This window comes from Protopterus annectens, chromosome 7.part0 (genome assembly GCF_019279795.1).
Source record: "Protopterus annectens isolate FY-2018-M chromosome 7.part0, PAN1.0, whole genome shotgun sequence".
Classification (NCBI taxonomy): domain Eukaryota; kingdom Metazoa; phylum Chordata; order Ceratodontiformes; family Protopteridae; genus Protopterus; species Protopterus annectens.
In genome coordinates this window covers 1,160,116,715-1,160,144,390 of record NC_056739.1, presented here as the reverse complement: position 1 = coordinate 1,160,144,390, position 27,676 = coordinate 1,160,116,715, and the positions used below count along the sequence as shown (strand labels likewise).

Below are 27,676 nucleotides of genomic sequence, written 5' to 3'. Positions count from 1 at the left end.
TCCCTGTGTGAAGATGTCACATTCAGTGATATTCTTGAAATAATGAAGGGGGGTCATCCCAAGACCCTTGCCTGGATGAATCCATATTCTTGGAAGCTTTTGGTTTCATTGTCCTGGGTGGTACATCCTGTTCATACACTTATCGATGTTATGGCTCAACGAGCATGGAAATATCCTGATGTGGTGGAGTCCATCACTAAAAAAGTCATTCACATCTTAGTTGTGTCTCAGGACAGAAAGCACTGGATTAAAGGTGCTCCAATAGATGCTGTTGTGACTGCAGCAGCCACTAAGAAAGAACTGTTGGAAGAGAGTTCTTCTGCTCATTCTCCAGAGAATCTGGGGGAATGGACAGATTAAAGAAGCAAGCCTATGTGTCAACAATTTCCACCCTTAGATTGCTAAACTATTTGTCTCATTAAACAAGATTCCAGAGACCTGACCAAAGAAATTACAAAGTCTCTCTCAGGGGTGTTGTTTACAGATGTTCTGAGAGCAGTAGACTCCCAGCTTTCCACCCTGCAATCCTCCTCAAATGTGGCCATGCATTTATGCTCTAATACAGCTGACAATACGGCCAGAGCAGCAGACACTGGCATCACTATGTGCCACCACACCTAGATGTGTCTTTATGACTTTGCTAAAGGCGTTGTCATCCTTTGTAGATGTCCATGATGACAGGTCACTTTGTTTGGACTTAAAGTTACAGAGGGACTCTCCAGGATCCAACAAGATGGGGAGACTTTCTGCAGTTGGGAGTACACTTCCACCCAACAAATGACTTTCTCTAGGACCAGAGATTGGGAAAAAGATGTGGTTCCACAATTCACCGAATTCTTTCCATGACTCTGAGGCTAACAGACCTCCTTTGGCACAGGGGGAAGCAATTTTAATGGACGCTGCCCATGATGGTGATCTAGAAGGATGCAGTGGTTCACAACTGGCCCCTTGGTCTCCTGTATGCCTTTCACCCTTTGCACCTGATGAGCAAGTTCATGAAGAAAGCAAGACAGTTCAAGACTAGAATGATCCTCATTGCCCTCTTTTGGCCCCAGCAGACATGTTCCCCTACCTATGGCCTCTACTAGTACATCCCTCATGGATGTTGGATCATTATCCAAAACTGCTGATTCACCCTTATGACTGCCTCCTCCAGACCAGAAGTCCATAAAGCTAACTGCATGGTTCCTCCAATTTTTAGCATAGCCAGAGACATCAGGCTTTCTACAGCAGTAGTCTACATTCTTTCTGATTCACTGAAGCCATCCACTAGAAAAAGTTATCAGAGTAAATGGAACTCTAAGGTCTGGACCCATTTTTTGCACCTATTCATTCATATTAGAATTTTTATTTGATCATTTTGATAAAGGTGCCAGCTTTGCCACCATCAAGGTTCATTTGGCTGCAATTTTAAATTTTCATGTTGAATGTGAAGACATTCCAATAGTTTCTCTTAAAATTTCAAAAGTCTTCCTGAAAGGTGCTATTAGGTTGAAACCTCCTATTAGAGACCCAGCACTTCCATGGGACATCACCATTGTGCTACAAGCTCTAACTCAGAATCCATTTGAACCCTCTACCACTACTGATCTAAAATTCCTTACTTGGAAAACAGTTTTATTAGTAGCAGTGACATAAGCCAGATTAATCTCAGAGCTACAAGCCCTCTTCTAAGCTTCCATATCTAGTGTTCCACAAAGACAGAGTTTCCCATAGAACTAACATGTCCTTTTTTCCCCAAGGTGGCATCCTAACTTAATTTAAATCAGTCAATACATTTTCCTGTGTTGTTTTCCAAGGTATTCAAACAAAGGAGAATGCTTGCGGTGTATGTTAAATGTTCACAGGCAGCATTCTATATCCACAGGATAAAAAATTTAGAAAGGATGATCAATTATTTCTTTTTCTAAACCGACGTTGGGAAAGGCTGTTACTAAAGTTACTTTCCCAGATGACTATCAGATTGCATTTCTTTTGTATGTAAGAAGAAGAATTTGTCCTTACCAGGTAAACCTAAAGTAAATTAAAAAAAGAGCAGGTTCTACCTCAACCACATTTTGCAGAGGTTTATCCATTGGTGATATTTATGCTGCGTCCACTTGCACCATGGTACGTACTTTTGAGTCTTACTACAAGCTGGACAGTCTAGATCATGTTCCTCATTTGGCTGCACCACAGTCAGGCATGTCCTTCCTTGATACCACCCAGTTTGACAGCTTGGGAGTTTGTCCCATTCATTTGAAACAGACGAAAATAGACAACATTGGATATGAAAATTATGTACTTAGCATAATGTTAGAGACGTGATGTCTGATTTTCATCCTGTTCAAACTCCTCCTTGCCCCCTTCCAAATTGTCACCTATGACTTCAAGATGATTAAGTCGATTTTATTCCCTGTCTGTGCATAGTCTTGTGAGACTGTACTCACTTTTCATCAACGACTTTGGTCTATTTAAATTTGGGGTTAGTTCTTAAAACAGGTCCTGTCGGTAATGTTTGTCTTTCGACTTTTCCCGGTTAGGGGTTGCCACAGCGGAACTCCGGTCCGCTAATGATTGGCAGTAGATTTTCACGGATGCCAAGGTGCCAGCTCGAAGTCCAACCTTCAACGAAGGCACGCCCATTTACACATGTCTTTCGAATGTCCACCCAACCTCGGGGATGTCCACATATTTCACAAATATTCTAAGTACATAATTTTATAAATTTTATATAATTTGTAGGGTAATTAAAATATTGTATGACAACTATAAGAATCAATCGGAGGAGGTTAGAAAAGATTGGGAAGTGAGCAAATATACAAAGAAACAATGGGAAGACATGTATGGCCCCCAAATAGCAACAAAATTCAGAAGGTTTAGGATTTTTGCTTATAAGTGTTTTCATAGGTATTTTTGTACTACAAGCAGACTTCCGAGAATATTTTGTCACGTGGAAAACAAGTGCTGGCAATGTAGTGGGAAAGTGAGAGAGGTAACTGAGAACATGTTTTTTGTGAATATAAGGAGTTGGCAGATTTTAAAAATGCTCTAGAGAGTACTTTCTCAAAACTGTTGGGGGACTAAATGGTTAAAACTTAGGAACTGATTCTTTTGAATTTAGTATTTCTATTGCCCACACACCAATAAAACCTTACTAAGTTTAATTGTGTTCGCTGCCAAAAACGGAAATTGAGATCTAAACTAATCAGAATCTAAGTATTGAATATTGTTAAGGAAATAAAAGAACTGGAGATGGGATTTTTCGAAAATGGAAGGAGCAAGTTACGTAGAAATAGAATTTGATGGAACAATACACCTGTCAGTCTTTTTTGCAAACTATCCTGATGATGATTTAGTCTACACTTTAGACTTGCATAGACAGCTCAGGTACTGCACAAGAATAATAAAGAAAATCAGTAAGACTGATATGACTTTTTCTTTACTTCTGTGGAAGGTACTAAGGCCATCAGTTTAATAAACAGGCAGTTTTCAACTGATTGGTGCAATGTGTTGCTTTTTTATGACATGTACATTAAGCCATTACGAGGCAGAATTACTTTGCATGCTGCATTTAAAACAACATTTGTAGTGGTGTAATCTTAGTCATTTCGACATGCATTAGATGATGCCATATTCCCCCATGGTTATTTTCTTCATGCCCACCTAATGTCAACTCCACTACTTTCAGTCTTGTGACCATTCATTCCCCCGCCACAGATGCAAAGGTGAAGAGATTAGAGGAGGGGACTGTCTTCACAACTGCTATGTAGGTGTTTGTGCCTTTGCTCACATCCAGTGATGTGAGCAGTGAGGGCATTTCTAATTAAGGTGCTAAACCTACCCCGTGGTGACTGAAGTCTGTGACCATGTCCTCATGAGGGTTTATTCCCACCAACATGCTGCTGAGGACTACCATTACCATCTTGAGAAGCTAAACCCACTTCCCTAGTTTTAGATGTAATGTCATTGCCTACAGGCCTGTATTTGCATTCATTAAAGCAGTCAACTTACCACCAGTTAGCAAGCCAGCACTGTCCACTCAGTTAACCATACTATGATGCACACAAAATTAACTAGCTTCTAAAAGTTCTGGTAACATGAATAGCAGAGGTGTGCTCACTAGTGCAGGGCTTGGATTTCCTTTTGTGATTCTGGTCACTGCAGTTTAAAATTGCATTCAGACCTGACAGGAGAGGCATAGCACTAAAAGCCATCTACGGCTTTTCTTCCTGAGAAGAAGGCCTTGGGTGTCACTGCATGTGCAGTTGTCTGTAACGGGTTGGGGGGGGTCCACATTCTATACTGTGCATAGAGTGGAAGGGTAGTGGATGGTCACATTCATGTAATTACATCTCTGGGAAGAGAATAGGAAGGAAAATGCAAAGAAGGCACTTACCTAGACATTGCTGAGTCAAATCCTAACTGCCTCCTGTCACTGGAGACCATTGTTCTCTCATGAACAGTTTCCTTGGTCGCACACAGCTTTCTTAAGAGTAGCCAGTAATGCTGAGTTCTGTGGATGGATAGGTTACTTTTCTACGGGATACAATAATGGATTGCACAATTTAATATCTGAGGAGATAAGGTGTGTATCCTAGCAGGAGACTGTGGTATGCAGCCCTTGCTGGGGTCAGCATTGGCTGTTGTGCTGGTAGTGAGGTAGGCAGGGTTGCCTAAGGTAGAGGTGTAAGTTATGTTAAGCATTAAAGGTAAGCAAGTTCCATTGTATGAACAAACCAAGTTATGACGAACAAACCAATAATGCAAGAAATGAAGCAGGACCAAAAGATACGCCACAGACAACTTTAATTTAGCACTTTTGTCGGCGGTACGCCAATGACTTCATCAAGTTAGACCACAAGGTTTAAATAATCATACCCCCATCACATGTACAACAATAACATCACCCATAGACTGTGATGAAACATCCTAATAAAACCATTTATTTTGATAATTTAGTAATAAATACATGACTTTTTTAAAAACTGTCATTAAAACAGACCCCTATATATATCATAAACATATTAATAAATCTCCACATATAATAAATAAATGTTTACTAAATTATATCTTATATATGAAACTAGGACTTCAATTTTAAAAAAATAGATATAGAGACCGTCTCATTGACACCTGGTACTACTGTGGCATTGCATCTGAGCTGCCAAATCAACTCTCTATACTCAAGAAACGTCTCTTTAGGCCTCCCCCTACCATCATTATTCACTATTTGTTCAAAACCTGCAAATTTAAAAGTATGATTACAAAACTCACTAATGTGTCTAGCTAAAGCATTGTTTTTATTACCTCTACAAATATCGTAAAGATGTTGATATATCCTTTTATTAAGCCCATTTTTTTTTTCCTATATAGAATTGTCCACATCTGGCATACAGCTACATATACCAGACATTTACTAAGACAATTCAATTTCTGCCTCAGCTTAACCTCACCATATCCAGATATATAAACTCTATCACTTTCAATGATATGGGCACATTGTGGACAATGCCCACATTTTCTCATCCAACCCGTACTATTGCTTGGCTTGCATCTTTCCAAGAAATTTTTGATATTGGAATTCCTTTTATATATGACCACTGGCTTATCACCTACTTTTTTCTGATGTTCTACATCATTTGTTAAGATACCCCAATTATTGTTAATTACTTCTTTTATGTCATAAAACAAAGGGTAAAGTGTTAATATCATAGCCCCACCAAAAGAATTTTCTTTGTTGGTGTTAATTGCATTAATTGTTGTTAACCCATTCACACTTTCTGTAGTGTTATTACCACAATCATTGGTTCCTAACAAAGGAACAAATTGTCCTTCTAACCTCTTGTTCACCACTTCATTCAAAATAGGGTCAACAAATTGGTCAGGGTACCCTCTCCTTAATAACATATTCTTAAGTTTTTTTACTTCTTCATTGAAGGCATCATATTCACTTAACATCCTGGCCACTCTCTAACTCCCTGCCCCTTCACCAAAGACCTTTGTTGGTGTAAGGGGTGACAACTGTCATAATGCAAAAGTGTATTTGAATGAGTGGATTTTCTATAAAGTTTAGAACCAAAACCCTTTTTCTCTTTGTCCATCCATATAGTAATGTCAAGAAAGTAAATGGCGTCAAGGGCAATCTCCATGGTAAATGATAAAAAATCAGTACTGGAATTCAAATATTCAATAAATCTATCCAACAATTCTTGTGTCCCATCCCAAAGGATCAAAATGTCATCCAAAAAACGCCCGTAAAATTTACAATGTTGAAACAAATCACAATTAAGCACCTTAGATATTTCCCATTTGGTTAACACTATATTAGCAAAAAGGGGGCACATGCTGCCTCCATTGCAACACCAACTTTTTGCTTAAAAAAATGATTTTCAAACGCTATAAAATTGTTCTTCAAAATGAGCTCCATCAATGATCTAAACATTAATATTCTTGAATGACTAAATCCAGTATTAGAACATAAAAAGTCATAAACCACATAGTCCCTATGTCGTGAGGAATTACTGTAAAAAGGTCTTTGATATCTATAGTTACCAAAGTCAATGTATCGGTATATTGGTCTCTGTATCCATTTTTTTTGTAAATTGAAGTCTGAGTTTCATATGCAAGATATCATTTATTAAACATTTATTTATTATATGTGGAGATTTATTAATATATTTATGATAGATTATAGAGGTCTGTTTTAATGACAGTTTAAAAAAAATCATGTATTTATTACTAAATTATCAAAATTAATTGTTTTATTAGGATGTTTCATCACAGCATATGGGTGATGTTATTGTTGAACATGTGATGGGGGGTATGATTATTTAAACCTTGTGGTCTTACTTATGTAATTGTTTATTCTGATGAAGTCATTGGCGTACCACCGACGAAAGCATTAAATTAAAGTTGTCTGTGGGGTATCTTTTGGTCCTGCTTCATTTCTTGCATTATTACCATTGTATGAACATGGATGATTGGGAGATCATACTTGGGTTTACATGATGCAACTCGTACACATCTTGCCTTAACCATTGTGCTTTTTCCCTGTTTTTATAGCCTCATTAAGTAGCAGAAGAGAGATGACAATTTATTTCTAAATTCTGCAGCTGACTTTGGATGTTGACCTAGACTTCATTCATATCCATACTAATTTACAGTACTTGGACCACAACCTATTCCATTCATAAAAGTTCTGATCCAACCTTGTTATCTTCTGGTTTTCTGACTACTGTTTATTGCATTGCCTTCTAGGTACTTTGTTTACACTTGAAGAGATTTCACTGGACTGCGTATCTTAGAAACAAGGTAGATACCTATGTTCAGTTTCCTCTTCGTGGCCTTGACATGCAGTGTTACTTGCTAGAGGTACATTATTACTTTTGTTTAGTTTTCTTTAAGTAATTCAGTAAAGCAGAAAATCTGTTTGGTATTCTAGTTTAATTATTTTTTATTAAAACCTATTTCAGCCTGAAAAGTTTGAACCAGGGATTTTCCTTTATGACCTTGTTGCAGTAGTTGTGCATCATGGCTCAGGGTAAGTAGCTATGAAACAGTCAGTGTTTTTAATTATTTATTTTTTTTTTTTTAACTCTTCATAATGTGAAAAAGTATACTCCTTTTAGCAGATATGCATAATTGCCTGAAGCTTAACTTAGTCACAAAGACTAGTTCAAAAAATAAACTGGGGATGATGTTGAAAGTGACCAACTATTTTTTGGTTCTTGTTTTGTTCATTCTGGAGTTTCACATTTAAAAGTAGAATGATGAATGACTAATCAGTTTCCACAAATATTTCTGTGCTGTCACTTCTGTATTTTTTTTTTTTTTTCATATTCACTATTGGGCAGCAAGCTCCCACCAAGCTTCGTTATAGCAGTATAAGAGAAACTGCCTACACAATACTGTACTGTGTAACTGTGGACACTGTGTTGTACATCGTTCCCTCGCTGTTGTCTGTTCAGATTATGCATGTAGCTAAGAATATGATATTTAAACTAGGGTGTAAAAATACATTTTTGTGAAGTAAGGCTTTGTTGAACTCAGTTTTGTTCCACATGCAGAGGTTATAGTAAACAATGTTCAGCAGGATACTGACTTTTATTTATTGTATAACATTATAAGTTGTTCACAGCTAAGAGCATCAAACAGGTGGTGTATGGGGAAAAACATAAATGAAGTAAAAAGGCCACAGTTGGGCTACAAGGTAGATAGCTGTGTCCATCTTCGGACAACATAGAAGAGAACTCTGTCCAAGGTGGCAAAGTGATGTATGTTGATTTATCTAGTAGCTAATCAATTACAGGTCATACAGTGGAGTATGGGGTAGTATAATTTATGATACATGAAATGTCTTGTACCTTAGATTTATAGAATAAGCTTTCCATTTATTATGAACAGACTTCCTTAATCCTTTAATATAGGACTTTCTTGTGTCTTACAAACCAGGTCTCCGTATGTACCACTTATATATTTTTTTGTGTTTTTAGCGTTTCCCATTGACTTCATTGGGCTGTGTACATTGCCTAAGTTTCTGCTGAATAAAGCTTTAGGTGGCTTGTAAGATTTTACGAGTGGAATGTCTTATGAGTGGTTTCTACTCTAGCTGCAGAGGCAGATTTTAATAGCTGTTTTTCGTCTGACCATGTGTTTGATACTTTTATTAGTTTAGTATGGGGTCTTTTAGGATTTGTTACTTTTATAGAAGCTGGTACCCTTTACCAGTAATTCTGTCTTCTGATTTGCTGATAGTATGTGTTTTATTTTGATGATTGTTTTTTTTTTCCTGATAAGAATTTCATTCCAAGAGAATTGAGTTAGGTGGGCAGTTTTCTTTTTCTAGAGGTGGAAAAGTTGTGAGTTTTGTGTATGTATTGTGTAGTTATAGTTTAGTTTTTACCTTTGTAGCTGCATGGGAAATGGGATCTATATTTCAGTGTTTTTTATATTATTGGCACACTAAGTGTTGATTTATGGTAGGGGGTTATTTTAAGTTTGTTTGTGTTCAGCTGACTTACTCAACAAGGAGTTACAAGACAGAGTTCATGGACTGTAATCACCTTGCCAAAATACACCCTGTTAGGACACTTCTTGCCTCCAGGAGGACTGGCTTGAATTTATGAGGCCCATCCAGCCATCAAGGTTTGTGAGAGTATGACTGTTTTATATGCAAAGGAAGACTACTCAGAGTATCACTCTATTTTACATGTAATGGGGTTTTATTACATGCATCAGTCTGTTTTGAGTAATGGGAGATTACTCCATAGATGGGGAAGTGCTGAGTAATAAAACTGTTCCTTCAGTATGCCTTTTTTATTGTGTACTGAACAACATACGAAAAAAACAAAATTTGGTACCTCAGCATTTTACCTCCAGATGGGATCTACTATAGCATCAAAGCTACAGCAGACCCAGTAATTCAATTAACAATTAATAACAAGCATATTTAAGTACCGCAACCACATTTTACTAGACAGAAATACTTAACTAATAAATTCATTCTTTTAAATAACATGGATGAAGATTCGCATCTTAAGTTTCAGAGTTTGTGGAAGTGTAAAACAATAACTAAAAAGGTCACACAGAAAAAACAATTGGTTAAAAAACACAAAAAGAAGAATCTAGCAAACCTACATTTTCCACTGTGTGATGCCTTTAAACCTCTTCTATTGGAAGCAACATGGGATATATGCAAATTACCCTTTAAGGATATCAGTTGTTTCAGCTTAATGGCAGATGTTCTTCGTGTTTCACTGTTGCAGTCATCACATTTGGGTTATCTCTGCCAGGGTAGCCCTCGGCCAGCCCGAATACCAGATGCTTAGTATTTCTGCGTTGGTTGCTGTCGCTTCAGGACTGACATCATGTCATCAGTAGTATAAAGTAACGCAGCAACGCCATTGCATCAGTCTTTCTTGCCACTTAGCCCTAAGCAGAAGCAGTTAGCACGAGTGCCGGTCGGCCGCTACCTGAGTTTCGTCTTCCGAATTGAAGCTGAAGTCTTCTAAAGCTAATTACCCCATTGGGGATCCTTTTTTCTTGCACTAACTGATGTCAGAAAAAGTTAACAGTTGTGTCGCCTGTAGAAAGCAAATACCACACCGAGACTTTTACGTCACTTACTTAGGCCCAGACCACAAAGTCCCCCGCTGTCGCTTTTGTGCTTTGTTCAACGCCAGGACTATACATTATCGGGCCCTTATTATAGCTAGATATTTTCACTTGCAGTCCTCGAATTTCAATATGGCTTCAGTAAGCCATCCGACAGCAAATCTTCCAAAAAAACATAAGGATAAAGACAGAGACAGACCGCACAGGTCCAAGCCTACTGACGATACTTCCGTTAAGCTAGTCATCAGTTTTCTGGTCCTCAGTGAGGCACTTTCACAGCCCCTGATGCCCGCTTCTGTGGATTCACAGGCCACTACTGAGACCCTTTCGGAGTCTGGTATGCTGCAAAACTCTTCTTCGAGTAAGGATCCTGCTGTTGTCTCTCCCATGGATGGGTCTGGAGCCGCTGAGCAGGCACCAGCTTCCGAGGAAGTACTTTGCACTACTGATTCTCAACACAAGCCAATGACGTCTCTCACATCTACCATTCTTTTGAAAACGACTGAGTTTCTAAGGCCCAGGGTATGAAACACACCCAGGAAATTGACGACCCACTCTCGGGCACCTGCTTCCTTCCCTCAGTCTCAAATGCATAAAATGGCAGAAGACCTTATCATGCTTATTAGGGGAAGCCAAGCTAGCCCTTCCAAAAGAAAACAAGATCTGTCCCCAGTAGTTTTGTCTGAACAGGAGTCTGATGACTCTGATGCATCTGAATATAAAGACATGCGACCCCTTTCTCCTTATGAGGATTCTGATGGAGAGGATTCCATTCCCGCAGCCTCTCCACCCGAGGACTTTTCCTTTGGGGAAACCCTTCATACCTTAAGGGAGCATTTCCAATGGGAATGTCAGGACTACCCTCAGTCTAAAAAGAGACTCAGGGAATTCTTAGATCTTCCACAGCACAGACCCCTGGCCATTCCCCCAGTCCTGGATGTTGTGGGTGATGTTTTCCTGGGATCCAGTTTGACTCCTGACACCCTACCAACTGCACCCAGAAAACCTGACAGGTATTACAGAGTCCCTGACTCTCTCAAATTTCTTTTCAAAAATCCTACTGCTGACCCTGAGGTAATTTCTCAAGGGCCCAAATGTATTAAAGCAACCTCTGTTAATAATCCCACCCCCTCAGAATGGGATTCCCGAGCACTAGACAGATGGGTTAAAAAATATACACCTCTGCTACTCTTGCTATCAGAGCACTAAATTGCCAGTTCCATATACTAAAATTTCAGCAACTTACCATGGAACTCCTCAAACAAAAAGTGTTTTCCTGTCCTGCTTGTGCAGAATCTAAAGAGTTACAAGAGTTAATGTATTCTGCAAGTCAAGTAACTAAGCACATCTTACACTGTGCCTTTGACGCCCTAGAAGCTTCTTGCAGGGCAGCAGTCACCGGTTCTGTCATTAGAAGGCATGCATGGCTTTAGGAACAGCCCATGCCAGACCATGTTAAATCTAAATTGTTGGATGCACCATTGCACAAAGACAACTTATTTGGCACTAAGGCAGAGGAGGTCTTAAAAAAGATGGAAGAAAAAGCTAAATCTATGCAGACAGTTAAGGATTTCTTACAGGTCCAGCCACCCAGGTTCAGTAGGCAGTGCTCCTCCAAGTACTGGTCCTTTCCTGCTCCCACCAGGTCAGTTCAGCCCAGACCCTGTGTAAACAGACCCCCCCCCCAGACAGCTGCCACAGGGAATGCAGAGATCAAAGTAGTGGAATCCTCCACTTCAAAAACAGGGAATTCTTAGCCACCCCCTCATGGTAAGAACTCACAATGACTCTCCTCCATCATCCCCTCCCTCTGCCCACCTTCACTTACCCCTAGGAGGAAAACTCTCCTTTCTTGTAAGCAGCTGGACCACCATTACCAGCGACCACTGGGTCCTCAACATATAGTTTCCCAGGAATACAAATTTTCTTTCCGCACTCTTCCAACCCCAAAAGGGTTTCCAGATCTACCTCCAAACCAGTGGGCAGAGGCACAAACGCAAGTCCTTTTCCTGCTCTCTATGAGGGCAATATAGCACATTCCTGCAGAACAGAAAGGCCAAGGTTTCTACTCCAGACTTTTTCTGGTACCCAGAAAAGAGGGCACCTGGCACCCCATCCTCTATCTATCCATTCTAAACACCTTCCTGGTGATACCAAAATTCAAAATACTCATCCTCCAGCAACTGCTACCCATGCCCTCCAAGGATGCTTGGCTAGCCGCTCTAGACCTAAGAGGCCTACCTCCACATTTCTATCAGGGAATCATGCAGGAAATACCTACGTTTCATGGCAGGATCTCTGCACTTTCAGTTCTCTGCACTTCCCTTTGGCTTTTCTACTGCTCCCAGAGTTTTCACAAAATGTGTGGCTCCAGCCATTGCCTTTTGCAGACAAAGGAATATCCACATTTTCCCATATTTACACGACTGCCTAATTCAGGCAGTCAGGAAAAGCTGCTCAAGTACCTGGCCTTTGTAAAGTCCCTAATGACCTCCCTAGGGTACACTATCAACACGAAGAAATTCAAGCTAGTACCCACCCAAAGGATTATATTCCTGGGAGCAAGCCTAGACACAGCATCCCAGATGGCATTCCTTATACCAGAAAAGAAAACTTACCTGACAGGCTACTTCTGTCAACTAGTCACCAGACCCCAGTTATCTGCAAGGAACATCCTGCAAGCTCTGGGGTTCATGGCATCTTGCATTCTACTCATTCCATATGCCAGACTGCATATGAGGAAACTTCAATGGTACCTAAAAGCCTTTGGTGTCAACACACTTCAAGACCTGGAAACTCTTATACCCATGATCCCTTGCCTCAGGAAAGATTTTCTTTGGTGGGCAGCAGCATGCTCCCACAACAAGTGACTACCTTTCTCACACCCCCCACCACCACCACCACCCAGAACCTCACCACAGACTCATCAGACTGCGCCTGGGGTGCACACCTGGACAGCAGGTGCATACAGGACCAGTGGAGCCCACAGCAAATCCATCTGCGCATCAACCAAAGAGATGTTAACTTTCCAGCACACATTGACCCTAAGGGGGGTCAGGACTCACTCCACCAGAGCAGCCTCCACCTCTGCAGCTTTCCTCAGAGGAGTCCGCACCAGTGACATCCTGGAGGCTACCACCTGGACATCTGTTCACACTTTTACCAAACATTACCACCTGCCTATCTTCTTCAAATCCAGGGCAGGCTTTGCCACTGCAGTCTGGCCAGGGCATCCTAGCCAGCCCCTAGTCTCCTTGACTGCCTCCACCCTTTTCCTCAGCTTTGGGAATCAACCCAAATGTGATGACTGCAACAGTGAAACACGAAGAACATAGTACAGTTGTGTACACTTACCATAAATGTAGCTGTTTTAGTGTATTCACTGTTGCAGTCCTGGTTTCCCTCCCTCCATCCCCCTCTTTCTCTCTCTCTTTCTCTCTCTCTCTCTCTCTCTCCTTACAAGGGACATTTTGATATTTACTTTCCACTGGTGGGGTTCTTCCACCATAACCTGGCTCCCACTTGGGGTCTCCTGACAGGGCAAGACAAACTGATGTAATGGCGATGGCTGCCTTACTTTATACTACTGACGACCTGACGTTACTCCTGAAGTGACAGCAACCAACGCAGAAATACTAAGTCTCTGGTATTCGGGCCGGCCAAGGGCTACCCTGGCAGGGATAACCCAAATGTGATGACTGCAATAGTGAATACACTCAATCATCTACATTTATGGTAAGTGTAGACAACTGTACTTTCTGAATGTCCATGACTTTTATTTTTAAGGACAATTTCAGGCCAATAAAGCCAAATCCCACTAGCTGTGGACATGCATGTTTCTGTTTTCATATGACATCATCAGCACATGGCTTCAGGCGATACCACAGCACCACCTCAATCCTCCTTTCCTTTACTAATGCCATAAACAGCAACAGAAATGACAATAGGCTAGCCTCCGCCCCCTTCCTTGACCTATCAAAAGCCTTTGACATGGTCAACAATGAACTTGTCATTCTTTCTCTAAAATCCATTTCCCTCAACACACACACTGTCAAGTGGTTCCAGTCCTACCTAACTGGTAGACAACAGGCGGTACTATGCCAGGGCAAACTCTCCAGTCAGCTACCTCTCTCGGTGTCCCTCAAGGCTCCATACTAGGCCCACTACTCGTCTCTATTTTTATCAGTAATCTTCACACTGCTATCCCTAAAGCTACCTGTATTCAGTTTGCAGATGATTCCATTCTCATCTGTTCAGCCACCTCCCCATCCGAACTACAAATATTAACCCAAAATACATTTAACACTATTGAGAACTGGCTCACCAACCAACGCCTACTACTGAATCCCAATAAAACTAAACTACTCTTCACCCCCACTAGTAGATCTGCCACACTTTCATTCTCTGTCATTCTCTGTCACGTCTAACAATGGCAATACTATCTCCCCAGATCATCACACTAAACTTCTAGGGGTTATCATAGACAATAATCTCAAATTTGACCTACAGGTCAACAAAACTGTACAGACCCATCAATAAGAAGCTTGGATCATGTATAGAAACAAGACACACTTAACCCCACTGGCTAGGACTGAAATTGCCCGATCACACCTACTCGCTACTCTTTTATATTCCTCACCTGTACTCTCAAACCTCAATAAAACCGAACTAAGTAAGCTGTCCCATACCTACAACCATATTGATAGATTCGCACTGGCTCCACCTATAGAACCTATCACTGCCAGAACCTGAAACAACTAGAATGGCTAGAACTGCCCAGCTTAATTCAATTCAGTCAACTCCTAATATACCCCCTCTCTTATAAATATTATTAAGCCATATAGCAACTTGAGATCCCTACGGTCGGCCGACAAATTACTGGTCCAAACCCACAAAGCTAATAACTCAGCTGGTGAATCCCTGTTCACCAACTTTTTGTTGGCAAAACCTGGAATGCCTTGCCAAACTATATAACCCTACAATCCTCCAAAAGTCTCTTCAAAAAAAAACTTCAAACAGTATCTCAAATTGAACTGGCTATGCCCATATACCAACCTGGATTAAGTTGTAAAACAATAGCATAATCAGTAATTATCATAGCATAATCCATAATTATCATAACATCTAAATACATCACCATGCTATGTATCCAGTCTTACTTGTAATTGCATCTGTCCATGAGATCTGGGAGTCCCTACTAGGGAACATTACTAAACCAATTTACATAAGATATATTACCACTTTGTTGTTAGATTACCACTTTGTTTTTATATATTCTAATTGTTTTCTACCTTCTTGTGTAACCTTTGTATGTCTGTCCATGAGAACTGCGAGTCCCTACTAGGGAACACTTCCAAACCAATGTACATAAGGTATATTACCACTTTTTATATATATTCTAATTGTTTTCTAACTTCTTGTATAACCTTTTGTATGTTTGACAATGTGGAGCTTTTCTCCCCGGGCCTCCGCTGAAAATGGACATGTATCCAGTCGGACTATCCCGGTAAACAAATGTAAAATGAATAAATAAAGTAAGTGGAATATTTGGCTAACATTTGGAAACAGGGTTGTCGTGCCCAACTGATATCCATAAACATTAGGGTGACTGCAAAATATCCCAACTAACAAACTAAAACAATGAGTAAAAAGGTCACACAGAAAAACTAATTGGTTAAAAAACACAAAAAGAAAAATCTAGCAAACCTAAACTTCCCACTGTGTGATACCTTAAACCTCAACATGGGATATGCTAATGTGTCACACAGTGGAAAGTGTAGATTTGCTAGATTTTTCTTTTGTGTTAGTAGCTATAGGTCCAGCCTGTGCCCCTGTCTTCTCAAATGTTGTATTATGGTACTTGGAACAACATTATGTTTTTAATTCCAAATTTGCAAGTCAGTGAAAGCACTATGTTAGATACCTGGATGATGATTGTTTTTTGGACAGGTAAATATGATAAATTGGGTGAATTTGTAGACTGTTTGGGAGGGGTCCACTACTAATTTTTATTAAATTTACATATCACACCAGTAACTCCGAGTTGCACTACTTGGATGTCACTATTATGAAAGGGCAATGAAAATTCTTGGCTATGATACATAAACCGGCATATTCCAATTCTTTTTTTATTTTTTGATGGTTGTCATCCTCATCACCAAAGAAAGTGCGTTTTTAGGGGGGACAAATGGTGAGTTTGACACTGATGAAATCTAAGGATGAAGTGCTGACTTTTTGACTACTAAAACAGTTAATTTAGTTGAGGGACATGTACAGCAAAGTTACTAATAAATATAAACTGGGCATTTTTGGTCCCATGTTGGGACATAAAAATGGGAGCAATAGGCAGGGGGGAGGTGGATCCGGCAGCGTACTGATGATTAAAACAACAATAAAAATATTTAATTTAATAGAAGTTTAACCCTCACTTAGAATATGAATGGTGATAAAATATTCAAAATTATTAAAAAATAATTGGGGTTTGTTTACAGTGAACCCATTACTGCAATATAGATTTTTACACCAGTCGTGTTATTTACAGGTGAGGTCCTCATTTAAAAAATTTGCTTGAAAGAAATCCCAGCTGTAGCTCTAATACAAACAAGCAGGTCATGTACAAATGTTATGCTTGTTATTTAAAATATATATTGGACTACAATTAACATTCTCCAACCTGGAAAAGCTAGATATTCTTCGTGTTGCATTGTTGCAGTCGTCACTTGTGGGTTATCCCTGCTGGGTAGCCCTCGGACGGTCTAAATACCAGAGGAAAGGATTTCCCGCCTGCATCAGCTGTCCTGAGACTGTGGCTGATGTCAGGTCATCAGGGCTGTAAAGGGTGGCAGCCAACACCATTACATCCATCTTTCTTGCCGTGAAGCCTGAAGCAGAAGCAGATGTTCATCGTGTTTCACTGTTGCGGTCATTACAATTGGGTTATCCTGCTGGCAGGCTACCTGCAGTCGGCCTGAGTTCCAAAGTCTAGGTCCGGCATCGGTTGCTGTCACCTCCTCCCTGATGTCAGTGTGCCAGGGGTATAAAAGATGCAGCCGACGCCATTTTCTTCAGTCTTTCTTGCCGCGTGGTGCCCGAAGCAAAAGCAGTTCGCAAGTGCCGGTCGGCCGACTCCTGAGATTTTCAAATTCGAATTTCAGATCAGAAGTCTTCATTAAAGCTAAGTACCCCGTTGGGGAAACTTTTTTCTTGCTCCAGACCAATGTCAGAAAAAGTTAATAATTGCATTTCTTGTGGGAAGCAAATACCTCATAAGGATTTTCATTCTTACTGTATTCCTTGCCCTAGGCCCTGACCACGACTTTGCTAGTTGTCGGTTTTGTGCTAGATTTAACCAACACACTATTAAGCGTTGGTACGATTTTGCATTTCATTATTTTGGCAGAAGATTTAACTATATAATGCCGTCGGAGCAACCGACTACCAGAGTTTATAAAAAGCGCAAAGAAAAGGACAGGCACCCGAGGTCCAAAACCGACGACAAGGCTTCTGCTAGGCCTGTCGCCGGTTTGTCGGTTCTCAGTGAGGCACTTTCGCAGCCCCTGATGCCCGCTACCTCAGAGCCACAGGCCACTTCCGACTCCCACGTGGAGCCGACTAGGCCACTGGAAGCTCAAGGTATTGGACACTCGGAAACTATTTTCTCAGATGGGTCCAGAGCCGCTGAGCAGGCATCGGCTTCTGAGGATGGTTTCAGGCCTACACAGTTATTTGTAAAACCAACTTCAGCTTCAAAGGCAAAGACTAAAGCAGCTCTAAATACAAAGAAACAAGTGCAGCATTCTCCTGGACAGGCCTCCATGCCTAAAAAACAGATGCTTAAAATGGCCGAACACCTAATTACTTTGATCAGGGGCTCCCATCCCCCTCCTGATAAGAGGTCTAGGCAAGAGGTTATGCATCTTCAGAAAAGGTTTCCATTTCCTCTGATTCCTCTTCTGACCAGGAATATTCTCTTCCTCCCTATGAGGATTCTAATGCTGAAGAATCTATTCCTTCAGCCTCTCCTGAGGATTATTCTTTTGGGAAACCCTGCATACTATGAGGGGAGCATTTCCACTGGGAGAGCCAAGATTACTCAGAATCCAAGAAAAAGCTCAGAGACTTCCTTTTATTACCTCAGCACAGGCCCCTTGCTATTCCTCCTGTTTTAGACATTGTAGATGATGTATTTTCAGAGTCCGGACTGTCTCCTGACTCTTTGCCACCAGCTCCTGTTAAGCCAGACAGATACTACAGAGTTCCTGATTCACATAAATTTCTTTATAAAAACCCTGCTGCAGACCCAGAAACTCTCTCTCAGGGTCCCAAAGAGGTCAAGGCGTCCACTGCAAAAAACCCTATACTCTCTGATAGGGATTCAAGGGCCCTGGACAGATGGTGAAAAAAGATTTATACTTCTGCTACCTTGGCTGTAAGAGCTTTAAATTGTCAATTTCATATGCTTAAATATCAGCAATATCTAATGTCACTGCTTAAACAAAAATGTTGACAAAATCAGAATGTGCTGAAAACAAAGAAATGAAGGATTTATTGCATGCTACTGAACAAGTAGGAAAGCATACTTTGCAATGTGGTTTTGATTCTCTAGAGGTCTCTTGCAGGGCCGCGGTTACAGGTTCTGTCATTAGGAGACATGCTTGGTTAAAAGAACAGACTCTGCCCGATCATGTTAAAGCAAAATTATTAGATGCTCCATTACAACATGATACCTTGTTTGGTGTTAAAGCAGAAGAGGTTTTGAAGTAAATGGAGGACAAAGCTAAATCTATGCAAACAGTCAAGGATTTCTTACAGGTACAGCCTCCCAGATTTAGCAGGAACTGGCCTGCAAAGAATTGATCCTTTCCAGTGTCAGACAGGCCACAAAAAGAGGTAGATACAGAATGCCCCAGAGGCAAATCACAGCCCCAAGGCTCATACAGGCCTAAACAATGGGGTGCTTCAACCTCCAAAACCGGAGAAGAAAAATCACAGCCATACAGTAAACAGTCTCAATGACTTTCCCCTGCCAGCACCAAGCACTTCCCTTGGTGGGAAAACTAGCACTTTTTGCTCAAAAGTGTCACATGATCACTCAGGACAAATGGGTCGTAAATATCGTATCCCAGGGCTACAGGTTCCATTTTCACACCCTGCCAAGGCCATATGGTATGCCAGACCTGCCATGCACTCAGTGGGCAGAGGCACAAAAACAAGATTCATCCCTCATGGACATGAGGGCCATTCAACAAGTACCACAGCAAGAGCAGGGATGAGGATTTTACTCAAGGCTATTCTTGGTGCCCAGAAAGGACAAAACCTGGAGACCAATACTGGACCTGTCTATCCTGAACACATTCCTGGACATTCCAAAATTCAAAATGTTAACTCTGCAGCAGCTTCTGCTCATCCTGGGCAAGAAGGCTTGGCTTGTGACTTTAGACCTAAAAGAGGCATACCTGCATGTCCCAGTCAGACAATCATGCAGAAGATACCTCAGATTTATAGCTGGCTCAATGCATTACCAATTCTCTGCACTGCCCTTTGGCTTATCTACTGCGCCCAGGGTCTTCACAAAGTGCCTGGCACCAGTAATTGCTTTTTGCAGACAAAGAGGAATTCAAATATATCCTTATTTGGACGACTGCCTTATTCAAGCAGAGAACAAGGACACTCTACTACAGCATCTGGCATTTGTAAAAACATTACTAGCAGGCCTAGGGACACAGTAAACGAAACAAAATCAAAACTTGTACCCTCTCAAGAGATAATATTCCCGGGTGCAAGCTTAAATACAACTGCCCAGATGGCTTATCTCACACCACACAAACACAGACAACTGACTACTTATTTCAAAATGTTGGCAACAAAGACCCAGTTATCTGCAAGAAAAATTCTGCAGGCTTTGGGCTTCATGGCATCCTGCATTCTGCTCATTCCATATGCAAGACTGCATATGAGGAAACTTCAATGGTATCTAAAAAGTGTTTCGACTCAACATTGCCACAGCCTGGAAACAATAATTACCCTCATTCCTTGCCCGCAACAGGAATTTCGATGGTGGGCAAAAGCCTGTCACCACAACACGGGACAGACATTCACCTTACCCACAGCCAGGCAGACATTGATTGATGCATCAGATTATGCCTGGGGGGGCACATATGGCAGGAAGATGTATTCAGGGCACATGGTCCGCAAGTCAAATGCATCTACATATCAATCAAAAAGAGATGCTAGCAGTTCAAAATGCCCTGACGACCTTCAAAGATCTACTTCATCCAGGACAACTACTGATAAAGACGGACAATACCACAGTCATGTGGTACATAAGCAAGGGGGCACACATTCCTACCCCCTCTGCAGACTAGCCATGAGCTTGTGGGACACAGCATTGACTTACCAAGTACCATCTGCAAGCGCAATTCCTGCCAGGAAGGATAAATACTCTAGAAGACGAACTAAGCAGAAACCTAATGGATCCCCACGAGTGGAAATTTGATCCACAAGTCTTCAGCAGATAACAAGGAACTGGGGATGCCCGGACATAAACCTATTTGTCTCTCCTCACAATTGCCAACTACAAAGATTCTGCACAAAGACTTATCACAAGCAAGCATGGAAAGCAGATGCTGTATCTTTCAGCTGGAAAAACCTAACCGTATATGCCTTTCCTCCTCTGCCTCTCCTCCCCAAGGTACTCCTCAAGGTCAGACAAGAGAAGCCAAAAATTATTCTGATTGCCCCAGACTGGCCCCGCCAGCACTGGTACCCAATCTTAAAGAGCTTGTCCCAATGCCCAGCTTGGACACTCCCTCAAATTCCTCTTATTGACTCAACAAGACAGTCAGATACTGCACAGCCAACTCAGGACCCTAAACCTGGCAGCATGGCAGATATTGTAGCCATTCAAGACGCACCTCTTTCTAAAGCAGTTATGGATGTTATTTTGGAGGCCAGGATGCCTAGCACCAGAAAATCTTATGCAGAAAAATGGAAGAGATTCTGTGCTTGGAACCAGGCACAAGGTATTGACACGATTGTTCCAAATATTCCTCAGATTTTGCAATACTTAACTGAGATGCTGGATAAAGGCCTTTCCTTTTCATCCATTAAAATTCACGCCTCTGCCATTTCAGCTTATTACAATACAGAACCACCTATTTTTTCTCATCCATTAATAAGGCGGTACCTCAGAGGGGCCAAAAACATAAGACCCCCAAGGAGAGCACCAGTACCTGCATGGGACCTCAACTATGTCTTGGAAAAACTTACACTGCCTCCCCTTGAGCCAGCCTCTGCAGTTGATATAAAATTCTTATCCTGGAAAACAGCTCTGCTCCTAGCAATAACCTCCGCTAGACGCGTCTCAGTTACAGGCACTCATGGCTGTGGAACCTTTTATCATTTTCCATCCTGACAGGGTTTCTCTGAGGACAAACCCTGCATTTATGCCTAAGGTAGTGACCAGTGTGGCCCTCATCCAAACAATTCACTTGCCTATCTTTTACCCAAACCCACAGAATAAGGGTGAGAGACTTCTGCATTCTTTGGACATACACAGACAGCTACGCTTCTACTTGGACAGAACCAAAGCTTTCAGAAAGACTGAACAACTTCTAGTAGCATATGCTGCAGGATCACAAGGAAAGCCTATCTCAAAGTAGACTATTTCAAAGTGGATAGGCCACTGCATTCCTTTCTGCTATTCAGAGCATGGCAAATCAGTGCCTAAGGGCATTAGGCCATATTCCACCAGAGCAGCAGCCACTTCAGCAGCCTTCCTCAGAGGAGTACCAACCAAAGACATCTTAGAGGCTGCAACTTGGAGTTCAGTGCATACTTTCACAAAGCACTATCACTTGCCTCTCTATTCCAAATCTAGAGCAGGCTTTGCCACTGCAGTTCTGCAGGGCCTGATAGCCTCTCCTAATCCTATTTAGCACCAGCCTCCCAACCATAGCTTTGGGATTCAACCCAATTGTAATGACTGTAACAGTGAAACACGATGAACATAGTACAGTTGTGTACCTACCATAACTCTAGATGTTCGAGTGTATTCACTGTTGCAGTCCGGGTTACCCTCCCTCCATCCCTCTTTTCCTAGCTGGGACTTGTATGTACTTCTCTATTCTATACAACCTATGTGGTGTATTTGCTTGTAGATGAAGGAAAAGTTGTTTGGTTATGCATGCTTTTAGGCATTAGTGAGCCTACCATTTTAGGGGCACCTGACATCTGGGGCAAGAAAAACTGAAGAAAATGGCGTTGGCTGCATCTTTTATACCCCTGGCGCACTGACGTCAGGGAGGAAGCGACAGGAACAAATGCCGGTCCTAGACTTTGGAACTCAGGCCGACTGCGGATAGCCTGACAGCAGGATAACCCAGTTGTAATGACTGCAACAGTGAATACACTCGAACATCTACATTTATGGTAGGTACACAACTGTACTTTTTGCGAGTGTGTCGGTCAGCCATTGCCAGAGTGAGAAAAACCGTCCAAAGCTAAGTACCCCATTGAGAAACATTTTCTTGCTTTAACCGATGTCAGAGAAAGTCAATAATTGTCTCAGTTGTGGAAAGCAGATCCCACACTGAGACTTCCATTCTCTCTGCATCACTTGTTTAGGCCCAGACCACGATGTCCCTGGGTGCTGGATGTTCTTCGTGTTTCACTGTTGCAGTCATTACATTTGGGTAATCTGCTGGCAGGTTGCCCTCAGTCGGCCTGAATAACAAAGTCTTGGGTCCTGCATTGGTTGCTGTCTCTTCTTCCATGACGTCAGGTAGTCAGGAGTATAAAACATGCAGCCGACGCCATTTTAATCCGTCTTTCTTGCCGCACGGGGTCTGAAGCAGAAGCAGTTCGCAAGTGCCGGTCGGCCGACTACTGAAATTTTCGTTGTCGAGTTTCAGAACCGAAGTTGGGGAAACTTTTTCTTGCTCCTTACCAATGTCAGTAAAAGTTAATAATTGTATTACTTGTGGGAAGCAAATACCTCATAAGGATTTTCATTTGTACTGTATTCCTTGCCTAGGCCCTGACCACAACATGCCCTGCTGTCGGTTTTATGCTAAATTTAACCAATGCACTAATGCACTTTTAAGCGTCTGTATATTTTTGCTTCTAAATACTTTGGCTCAAGATTTAGCTATCCTGAAATGTCGGTTAGCAGTACGACTACTGGAATTCACAAAAAACGCAAAGAAAAAGACAGAGACAGACCTTTGAAGTCCAAAACTGACGATGAAGCTTTTCCTAAGCCAGTCGCCGGTTTGCCGGTACTCAGTGAGGCGCTTTCGCAGCCCCTGATGCCCACTACTTTTGAGTCACAGGCTTCTACTGAGACCCATTCGGAGTCCGGTATGCCTCGAGATTTTTCAAGTATTGAGCCCGTGCTTGTCTCTCCCTTGGATGGGTCCGGAACTGCTGAGCAGGCACCGGCTTCTGAGGGTGTTTTCAGGCCTAAAGATTTGTATATTAAACAGACACCATCATCAAAAAGAAGGCCAAAACCAACTTCTATGTCTACAAAACCGATGCATGAGCCACGTGCTCAGGCCCTTGTGCCTAAAAAACAAATGATCAAAATGGCTGAGGATTTAATTACCTTGATCAGGGGTTCCCAACCCCCTCCTCCTAAGAGGCCTAGGCAAGGCACTGATTATGAATCTTCAGATCAGGTTTCCATTTATTCTGATTCCCCTTCTGATCATGAATTTTCTATTCCCCTTATGAGTACTCTGATGCAGAAGAATCCATTCCTTCTGCTTCTCCTCCTGAGGATTTTTCTTTTGGAGAGACTTTGCATAGCTTAAGTGAACATTTTCATTGGGAGAGTCAGGATTTTTCAGAATCCAAAAAGAGGCTTAGGGATTTTCTTCTTCCTCAGCATAGGCCTTTGGCTGTACCTCCTGTTTTAGACATTGTTGATGATGTTTTCTCAGAATCCAGCATGGCTCCTGATTCCCTGCTCCGGCTCCTAGTAAGTCAGACAGATGTTACAGGGTTCCTGACTCCCACAAGTTTCTTTTCAAATATCCTACTGCTGACCCTGAAACTATTTCTCAGGGCCCCAAGGGTGTTAAGGCTTCTACTGCTAAAAATCCTACCCCTTCTGATAGAGACTCCAGTGCGCTGGATAGATGGGGTAAGAAGGTTTATATGTGTGCAACCCTGGCAGTCAGGGCTTTAAACTGTCAATTTCATATGCTTAAATATCAATAGCATGTCATGGGCTTACTTAAACAGAAAATGTTGATTTCTGATTGTGTGGAAAATAGAGTTACAGGATTTATTGCACTCAGCTGAACAAGTTAGAAAGCATACTTTGCAATGTGTTTTTTATTCTTTGGAGGCCTCTTGCAGCGCTGCCATAACTGGATCTGTGATAAGAAGGCGTGCTTGGCTCAAGGAGCAAAATCTGCCTGATCATGTTAAAGCTAAATTGTCGGATGCTCCTTTACAGCAGGACAGTCTGTTTGGTAATAAGGCAGAAAAAGTTTTGAAAAAGATGGAAGACAAAGCTAAATCTATGCAAACTGTAAAATATTTCTTGCAAGTGCAGCCACCCAGGTTCAGTAGGCACTAGCCTACTAAGAACTGGTCCTTTCCAGTACCCAACAGAGCCACTCAGGTCAAACCCAGACACTCCAAAGGCTCCAGGTTTCAGTCACAAGGACTCCAAAGGCTCCAGGTTTCAGTCACAAGGATCTTACAGGACAAAACAATGGGGTGCCTCCACTTCCAAATCAGGAAGTAGCAAAGCATCACCCTATGGTAAACAGTCTCAATTACTTTCCTCTGCCATTTCCAAGCACTTATCTTTTGGTAGCCCCTTTGGGGGAGAAACTAGCACTTCATGCTCAAAATTGGCCTCTAATTACCCAGGACAAGTGGGTCTTAAATGTAGTATCCCAGGGATACACATTTCATTTCCACATGTTGCCATTTCCAAACGGATGGCCAGATCTGCCTCCAAATCAGTGGACAGAGGCCCAGAAACAGGTCATGTCCCTCATGGGTATGGGGGCTATTCAACCAGTACCAGAAAAGGAAAAGGGACAAGGTTTTTATTCAAGACATTTCCTGGTACCCAGAAAAGACAAATCATGGCGTCCAATTCTGGACTTATCCATTCTAAATACCTTCCTGGACATTCCAAAATTCAAGATGCTGACTCTACAACAGCTACTGCCTATGCTAGGCAAGGATGCCTGGTTGGTAACTGTAGACTTAAGAAGCTTACCTGCATATCCCAATTAGGGAATCTTGCAGAAGATACATCTGCTTCAAAGCAGGCTATTTGCATTACCAGTTCTCTGCACTGCCCTTTGGCTTATCTACTGCGCCCAGGGTCTTCACAAAGTGCCTGGCATCGGTGATTGCATTTTGCAGACAAAGAAACATTCAGATTTATCTTTATCTGGATGATTGTCTAATTCAGGCAGAATTCAAGGACACTCTTCTACTACATCTGCCGTTTGTAAAAAGGCTTCTAACATGCCTAGGGTACACCATAAACGAAAAGAAATCACAACTGGTACCCTCTCAAATAATTACATTCCTGGGTGCAAGCTTGAATACAACTGCCCAGATGGCTTACCTCACACCAGACAAACAAGTTCAACTGATAGCTGGTTTTTGTGGCCACTTGTTTGAAGTATGCTATCTGCAAGACAACTTCTGCAGGCTTTGGGGTTCATGGCATCCTGCATTCTAATACTTCCATATGCAAGACTGCATATGAGGAAACTACAATGGTATCTAAAAAGCTTCTGGAGTCAACATTGTCACAGCCTGGCAACAATGATTCCTCTCATTCCTTGCCCTGCAACAGGAGTTCCTATGGTGGGCAGAGGCCTGTCACCAAAACAAGGGACTGTCATTCATTCTACCCCCTGCCACCCAAACCCTGACTACAGACACATCAGACTATGCTTGGGGGGCCCAACTGGCAGGGAGATGCATTCAGGGTGAATGGAGCCCAAATCAAATGCACCTACATATCAACCAGAAAGAAATGCTAGCTGTACAGAATGTTCTGACAGGCTGCAAGGACTTCCTTCATCCAGGACAACTACTGATAAAGACAGACAATACCACAGTTATGTGGTACATAAGCAAGCAGGGGGGTACCCACTCCTACCCCCTTTGCAGACTAGCCATGGCCTTGTGGAACACAGCCTTGACTTACCAAATACATTTACAAGCTCAGTTCCTGCCAGGAAAGCAAAATACTCTGGCAGACGAACTAAGCAGAAATTTTATGGACCCACACAAATGGAAACTGGATCCACAAATCTTCAGCATGTTGACACGAAAATGGGGGAGCCCAGACATAGATCTTTTTGCCTCTCCCCAAAACTATCAGTTAGACAAATTCTGCACAAGAATTCATCACAAAAAAGCTTGGAAAGTGGATGCTCTATCCTGGAAAAACCTATCAGTCTATGCCTTTCCCCCTCTGCCTCTACTCTCCAAGGTTTTACTAAAAGTCAGACAGGAAAAAACAAAAATGATTCTGATTGCTCCAGAATGGCCTCGCCAACACTGGTACCCACATCTAAGGAATATGTCACACCTTCATCTGTGGTACCTGCCTCAGACACCTCATCTATTGTCTCAGCAGAACTATCAAATTCTGCACACTCCGCTCCAAACTCTGAATCTTGCAGCATGGCTAATCAACTAATTTCACCAGTCACATCTCTCAGTAAACCTGTGATGGATGTCATTTTGCAGGCTAGAAGGCCTAGTACTAGAAAATCTTATGCTGATAAATGGAAGAGATTCTGTGCCTGGAACCAAGCACAAGAAATAAACACAGCAATGCACAATATTCCTCATATTCTGCAATATTTAACTGAGATGCTTCACAAGAGCGTATCTTTTTCTTCTATAAAAATCCATGCCTCTGCCATCTCGGCTCATTACAACACAGATTCTCCTCTCTTTTCTCATCCCCTGCTAAAGCAGTACCTCAGAGGGTCCAAACATTTGAGACCTCCCAGGAGAGCACCGGCTCCTACATGGGACCTCAATTATGAGCTGGAAAAACTCACCCTTTCTCCTTTTGAACCAGCTGCTACTGCAGATATAACATTTCTTTCTTGGAAGACGGCCTTTCTTTTTGCAGTCACTTCAGCTAGAAGGATTTCAGAACTACAGGCTGTCATGGCAGTGGAGCCTTTCATTATCTTTTATCCGGACAGGGTGGCCCTCAGGACCAATCCATCTTTTATGCCTAAGGTGGTATCCAGTGTGGCTCTTAACCAGTAGTCAAACAAAAATGCTGTGCACGTAGGTTCCGCACGGACGGGAAATCTCATATAAGAAACACAAATGGCCGGCAGTTGATGTGGTTCAGAGTATAAAATAAAGCACCAACACAAGTGCTAAAATAAGAAACCTTAATGAACAGACCGGTTTCAGCAAAAACGTGCCGCCTTCAGTGTGGAATAAATGGAAAGTTTCTTATTTTATCACTTGTGTTGGTGCTTTATTTTATACTCTGAACCACATCAACTGCTGGCAATTTGTGGCTCTTAACCAGACCATTCATCTGCCAACTTTTTTCCCATAT

At 41.8% G+C, this 27,676-nt stretch overlaps 1 protein-coding gene across 3 annotated transcripts in view; it reads left to right on the top strand.

Annotated features, from left to right (window-relative positions):
• USP3 (ubiquitin specific peptidase 3) overlaps positions 1-27,676 on the top strand; it is a 1,626,170-nt gene that overhangs the window by 1,513,322 nt on the left and 85,172 nt on the right. For all 3 annotated transcript variants that reach the window (XM_044077747.1, XM_044077746.1, XM_044077748.1), the window contains 2 exons: positions 7,240-7,353; positions 7,455-7,522. In XM_044077747.1, coding sequence (XP_043933682.1) covers positions 7,240-7,353; positions 7,455-7,522 — 182 coding nt within the window. The remainder of the gene's footprint in view (positions 1-7,239; positions 7,354-7,454; positions 7,523-27,676) is intronic.